This window comes from Gossypium raimondii, chromosome 2, assembly GCF_025698545.1.
Source record: "Gossypium raimondii isolate GPD5lz chromosome 2, ASM2569854v1, whole genome shotgun sequence".
Lineage (NCBI taxonomy): Eukaryota > Viridiplantae > Streptophyta > Magnoliopsida > Malvales > Malvaceae > Gossypium > Gossypium raimondii.
Window position 1 is genome coordinate 27,650,534 of NC_068566.1, and position 6,688 is coordinate 27,657,221.

At 34.3% G+C, this 6,688-nt stretch overlaps 1 protein-coding gene across 1 annotated transcript; it reads right to left on the bottom strand.

Moving 5' to 3' along the window:
• Positions 1-328: 328 nt before the first annotated feature.
• LOC105788254 (cation/H(+) antiporter 18) lies at positions 329-4,631 on the bottom strand. The gene is made up of 4 exons (XM_012615055.2): positions 4,441-4,631; positions 3,375-3,624; positions 1,967-2,968; positions 329-1,865 (listed from the first exon to the last, which is right to left on the bottom strand). The coding sequence occupies exons 2-4, from the start codon at positions 3,573-3,575 to the stop codon at positions 663-665; spliced, it is 2,406 nt and encodes an 801-aa protein (XP_012470509.1). The 5' UTR covers positions 3,576-3,624; positions 4,441-4,631; the 3' UTR covers positions 329-662.
• Between the last annotated feature and the right edge of the window lie 2,057 nt (positions 4,632-6,688).

Genomic DNA, 6,688 nt, shown 5'->3' on the forward strand with positions numbered 1-6,688 from the left:
ATATGCCATACATTACTAAACATAAATTTCCAAAATTCATTTTGTTTAAGAAAATAAGCCAACTTTTGCATTGCCGTTATTTAATAAAACTAGCATAAGTGACTTAATTCGTTAATTATAAAATTAATATTAAATTCAGAATGAATTTTTTTTTTTGGGTGATTTTTTGTATCAGCTAGATTAAACTCAAGTCAAAAATAAAAATAAAAATCAAAAATCAAACATTCAGTTCTTTAACATGGCAAAATGGGCACTCCCAAGTCTGCTTATTACTGCCAAAATTTGCAGCAACCATATATGCAGATACCATGGCTAGATCACAGTTACAGATTGGAATGGCATTTAAATCTCTTAAAAGTGCCAACTGAAAACAGAGTTCCTTGGCAGTATCATCAGCTTTGCTTATTGAAAACAGGGTTTCATTTTATTTTTATCCAGTTTATGAGAAAGCTTATCACGAATTGCCCTGGAAATATGTACCCTGCTATGGTATTATCCACTTGTTGCTATCTCCAGCCTATACATATACGAAATTCTTACATATCTTCAAAGAAAGGTAACCTAGAATTAGATCTTTATTGTCTAAAACAACTCGAAACATGCCATTGGGAGGTGACTCGGTGATTAAACCTTCATGTGTCACGAAAAACATGAAGATGTTTTTAGCTGGATTCTGAATCCTTGTCAGGTGATTCTTCTTTCATGTATGGGTCCAAATTCGGACATGTGTAGCCATTGTACTGTTGAATGACCAAGACTGATGCTGTCACTGAGAAATCTGGTGCAATCAGCAAACTACCAACAGCTCCTAGTTCAGGGCATTCACTTCTCCTCCTTAAAGCTAAGGCCAGTTCACCTTCAGGCATTCGCCCCACGAGGAAAAGATTGGAGCGGTCTGCCCCACGGATTGCAGCAATGATTTCAGTGACATTTCGGACAGCTTTTTCTTCGTATCTAACAGAATCATCCTTTTGTAGATTCCTAAACCGAGATAGAAATTCTTCAGCTGATGACTTTGTTTCGATGCCAGCGTTTTCTTGCATATTAATTGTAGAAATTTCTCCAATTGACTCAGGTTCCACTACAAAGCGAATGATATTTAAACTGATACCAGGGTGTTCGGCCATTCGAGCTCCGTAAGCAAGTGCTTCGCAATCATCGGGACCCCCGAAGAAGAGCACTGTTATCAAGTAAGAAACATTGCTTGCAGATACATGGGTGGTTCCACCGAGGCCACGATCAACTAGAATTCCAACAGAACAAGGTGCATGTTCAAGGACCCTTCGGTTCACCCACCTGAAGTCTGTCCGAGTAGTTTCAAAAGAGCCATCTACTCGCTGGTGCTTATGGAATGGAAGGATTATGATTGCAGCTCTCTTGCTCTCAGCAGTTGAACATATATCCTCATGCATGTCAGCCATTGAAGAGATTGAAGTCATTGATCGGACAGTTACTTGACTCAGTTGTTGGAAAGCCTCGAATGCCACAACCACATGGTCAGAATCTGAACGCCAACCCTTACTCCAGAAGGGAAGCCCATTTTTCCTTGCCTTGTGTACCATTAGTATAGCCGATGATCTCTCCGACAGCTCCATGAGATGCAGAGCATACACGGACAGTCCTTCACGCTTTGCAACTCCTCGTGAAGCCTCAAAGAGATTGATCATTGATGGTATATTTCTTGCACTGTGAAAACAGGCCAATATTCTTAGTTGAGCATCTGAATTTTTTCTTTCAATGGTCCTATATTTGTAGTCCATTTTTCTCCTTGCAGGCTTATATACCGCCATAACAACTGGTGTGGTAATGAATGTAGTGAAGAGAGCCATTAGAACCATAATAGCAAATGTTTGATCATTCAAAACCTGAAAGTTCAAACACGAAAAATGCATCATTTATTTCATAAAAAAAACATAATGAACAATGACCTTAATGATGACCACTAAAGAAAGAAAACTCAATTCACCTTTCTATCCTTCCCAATGTTGAGAACAATCAGTTCCACCAACCCTTTTGTGTTCATAAGGAACCCGAGTGCGAGAGCTCCACGAAGAGGCACTTTGCAACAAAGGGACACCACAACAGTCCCAATGATCTTCCCGAAACACGCTGTAAAAATCACCAAAGCCAGAAGACCCCAGGATTGGAGCCCTTGAATTGTTGCAATATTTGTCTTCAGTCCACTTGACACAAAGTACAATGGCAAGAACAGACCAGATACAAGATCCTCGACTTTTTCCACAAGAGCATGGGCAAATGGCCCTTCCTTCGGAAAAAGAACTCCAACCACAAAAGCGCCAAACATGGCATGAATTCCAATGGCATCGGTTACGAACCCAGCTGCAAGAACAACAGCTAATGTAGCACATATGTATATCTCTTCTACCGGTTCGCCTTCATGGCATCGACGAGCCATCCATTTGAAAATTGGTGGTACAATGAGAGCCAAACAAATGACAAAAACACAACCAGACAAGAAGACCCAAAGTGATACAACAGGAGAAGTGTTGGAGCCAGATAGGGCAACAGCAAGAGCAAGTAGAATCCATGCAGCTACATCATTAACAGCTGCAGCTGACATGGCCATTCTTCCAACATCTGTGGTTAAAAGCTTCAACTCTGCTAGAATGCGAGCTAAGACAGGAAAGGCAGTGATAGAAAGAGCAACACCCATGAATATAAGAAAAGCCGAAGCATTTACACCTTTCGATATAGTTGCTCTGAGTAAAAATGAAGAACCGATTCCTAAGGCAAAAGGAAGCCCTATACCAGCAAGGGCAATTGCAAGGGCAGTTTTCCCAGTTTGCCGCAGGGCTTTGGGATCTATCTCCAGGCCAGCAAGGAATAAAAAGAAAATGAGACCAAGGTTTGCTAAGGTATCCAATACAGTGAGACTCTTGGGAGGAAATATAGCTTCTAAGTAGCTCTTGCTTCTACCCAGAACAGATGGCCCAAGCAAAATTCCTCCCTGATACAAGAGCAAAAAAATATAAATGATGTCACTATCAAATTAACCATAAATTCTAATGAATGAAAACATGTTTATCCGATCGACACATCCACTGGGAAGCCAAAAAAAAAATGAAGCCTTTTTCAGATCAACTAGTTCCTACCGCATGACATGTATATTGCTGTTCTAAACTTCGCATAAGCTTGTTAATCGCTTGACCATCTTACACTTGACAAGAATATCTTAATTCAAAGTGAACAAGGAGGAGAAGGGAGAAGAACTAAAGCAACAGAACCTCATACTTTCTCCATAGTTCTACATTAGTCAGCAGGTATGCTAATAACCATACATAAATAACACTAAGATGGGAACTAATAAATGATTATTGCAGAAGTACGAACATTGAAGAAAGAAAGGGACTCACGATGATCTCTGCAACCACACGTGGCTGCCTTATCGGCCTTAAAAGAACAGCGAGACCCCTTGTGAGTACAACCACCAAACATATCTGCAGAATGGCAAGAGGAAGTGCATAATCAAGGGGATTATCACCCTGGAAGAAACCATTCGATGTAGCCTTCATCGGCGATGGACATTTCTGTCCTACACTAGTATTAGAAGCCATATTCCACTGAGACAACACCAACACAGACCAACACTTTACGCTTCAGTTCCTGCAATGACAGATAGCTTGTCAAACGTCAAAATCTTATAAAAGAACCTACACATCCACTGAGACTGTCCAAATAAGACATGGTAAGCTGGTAACAATATAAAAACTCCCCCTTCTCTCCTTAAAGAACGGTCAGCTTTTGTCATTCTCTTCTATCCATTGACGTTGCAAGAAGTGAGGTCAGCACTAAATTCTCTTTCTCATATTTTAAGGTTACTACCTCAGCTTTAGTAGCTGCTTTATAACAAGAATATCCTCCTTATGGAGCTTATAGAAATCACACTACAACTTTAAATCATATCAAAATGCTTAATATGGATTTTAGTTGATGCATGCGTCCACAAAGCCACCATATAAAATAAACTACTAAGACAAAATACCCAAACAACTCAACATCAAACAGTGTAGGATCAAAATATCGCTGGCCCACCAGATGCCCATAACAAAGATGACTCTCCGCAACAACTTCATTTATTATCAAATTCAATTGTTTAATGTCAACCCACTACATGCAAATTAAAATACATTTGAATTCTCTGGGGAAAGTCATATTTTTGCCTCGAAAAGCTGTAAATGAAAAAGAATAGATATGAAACCACTGATTTTAAGGGGTTACTAAAAGTGCAGGCAGGACCCAAAAAAGTAACTAAAGACCAAAAAGCAATAGAAGGGAATCCATTTACCCCAAAATTCAATCGCCATTTTCCATGAAAACAGAGAAACAGGACAGAGTCCCCCCCCCCCCGGAAAAAAAAGTTGGGAAAATCAAGAAAAAGAAAAAAAGAAAAAACCATAGCAAAAAAATAGTGGGAAATACCTGTTTATCATGAAAGAATAAAAAAGTACCGAACTTTGGGCTTCAACTTCTTCAATGGAATCGGAGGTTTCCAGAGAATGGTTCCTCTCTATATATTTATTTTTGCTTCCAAGTGGGGAAAAATGATGACGATATTTGAGATTTAGACGAACTCCTTTTAAAGAAGAAAAAAAAATCGAATCTTCTACTTTGGGATCAGTCATTCACATACGAATTTGTATGGAATACTACGAAGAAAAATTGTTGACTTTGAGAGAATAAATTGAACTTTTTTTAAATAGGTCCTTGTATTTTTTATATTTGAAATTAGTCTTCCTATTTTTATTTTAAGGAATACAATCTCTTTATTTTAAAATTAAAATGTAAATTTAATTGTGAATAAATTTAATTATTTTTAATTCAAGTTTATAACAGTGAATTCAGAAGTTTTTAGTGAGAGTTGGAATTAAATTATAAAAAAATTTCATTGAGGGGTCAATAAATAATTCTATCATATATTAACTTAAATTTTTATTATTTAAAAAAGGACTAAATGGAATATTTTTCTTTTTGGGAGGCAAGGCTCTTGATTGCCCCTTTTAAAATTGCATTTGAACAACACCATTATTCTTTTGTTACTCAGTTATTAAGTGAGTTTTTTATTGTATTTTAAAATATTACATTAATGAATTTAACTGAAAAATTTTAATAGTGTTAACAATTAAACTTAATTTTAAAATACGGAAAGTAAAGGGATTAAATTTCTAAAAATAAAAGATAGGGACTAAATTATAAAATTATGAAGAATATATGGACCTAGAGCATATTTTAACCTTTTTAAATATGTACAGCTGCCTTTAGTTAGACGTAGATGTATCAGGTTCTTGAGGTTGGCTGGATTTTTCTAATTACTATGTTTACATTTTCCTATTTTTGGAATATGGATTAAAACTTGAATTTTAAATTTCTAATTATTTTTTATGTTTTAATTTTTAAATTCCACCGCCATACCAAATATTTTCTCTAAATATAATTGAAGAGGTATAATAATTTTCTGTGGATTTTATTTTCTGGAATAATTATCATTGAAATTTTATAATAGATTTTCATTTATTTAGTAAAAAATCTCTCTTGAGTCATGATTCCTTTCAATTTTGATATTAAAAATAATTTAATTTTATTAATTTTAAAAGTGAGTAATTAAAAATAATTTATTATAATAAATAAATGTGTAAATTTTAAGAATTAAATTTATTATTTTATTAATAAAATTATTTAAAATGATAAATTGTAATTCATTATTCTTGAATGCTCACTTTAGCTAATATTTTATCCATTTATTTTTGGATAATAAAGGAGGTGGTTCAGATTTGCATAGACCATAAGGATTATTAATAGCAAGATTAGCCATGAAATCTGCAAAACTCGAAAAGAAAAATATGGGAAATGATTTTTCTAAAAGTCGATTTTCTTCATAAATGTAGTCACCATGTTTGGTTGGAGTATTAGTCATTATTTATAATTTATTTAATGATGATATTATATTTTGGTAATAAAAATTCACAAAGTGCCATATATATTATTTGAAAATAAAGATATCATAATTTGATTTTGATGTGCACAATATGCTTAATGGATCGGCTTGTATTTATTTAACTTCGATAAAAAAACATATAATTTTGTTTTTATTGGCTTTTATGTTAGTTGGCTTCTTTAAAAGGTTTATGTTTATCATGAATGCAATTACATGTAGGGTTTCATGAGAATGTAGTGTTGGTATGATAGAAGGAAAATAATATTTCTTTGTGTGTCATTTTCCTTAGATTAGAAATATGACGTGTGGTCTGTCTTTCCCATGCAAGGCACATCAGTGTCTAAATTTGAACCAATTTTCAAGGCTAGTGCATTATAATGCTTATTTTGATATTTATTTTAAATGTGTATTTACTATTCAATTTTGGATTTCATTTTTGTTGGACTCACATTATTCATATTTGAAAATATAAAAATTGCTTTCAAACATTTTAAAAATAAGTAAATAAACAAACTTTTTAAATTATGATGAAAAGTAAAATCTTTCGTCCCAAAATACAAGAGAGGTTTTGTTGATCATCGTTAATGAAAGGATATTCTTCTCGTATTTCAGCAATTCACTTGATTTATATCAAGTTTTACTATAAAGACATCGGTTTACTCATTTAATAAATCTACTTATTTATTTATAAATAAGGAGATCATAAATATTGATATTGTAATTTTAATTTTAATT

What these genes read in the sequence shown, in the direction of transcription:
- LOC105788254 (XM_012615055.2), bottom strand. Translation starts at nt 3,575, where the DNA reads ATGGCTTCTAATACTAGTGTAGGACAGAAATGTCCATCGCCGATGAAG. An exon ending in GTGTGGTTGCAGAGATCATC is followed by an intron (nt 2,969 to 3,374) that starts GTGAGTCCCTTT and finishes CTCTTGTATCAG; the next exon opens with GGAGGAATTTTGCTTGGGCC. An exon ending in ACATTGGGAAGGATAGAAAG is followed by an intron (nt 1,866 to 1,966) that starts GTGAATTGAGTT and finishes TTGAACTTTCAG; the next exon opens with GTTTTGAATGATCAAACATT.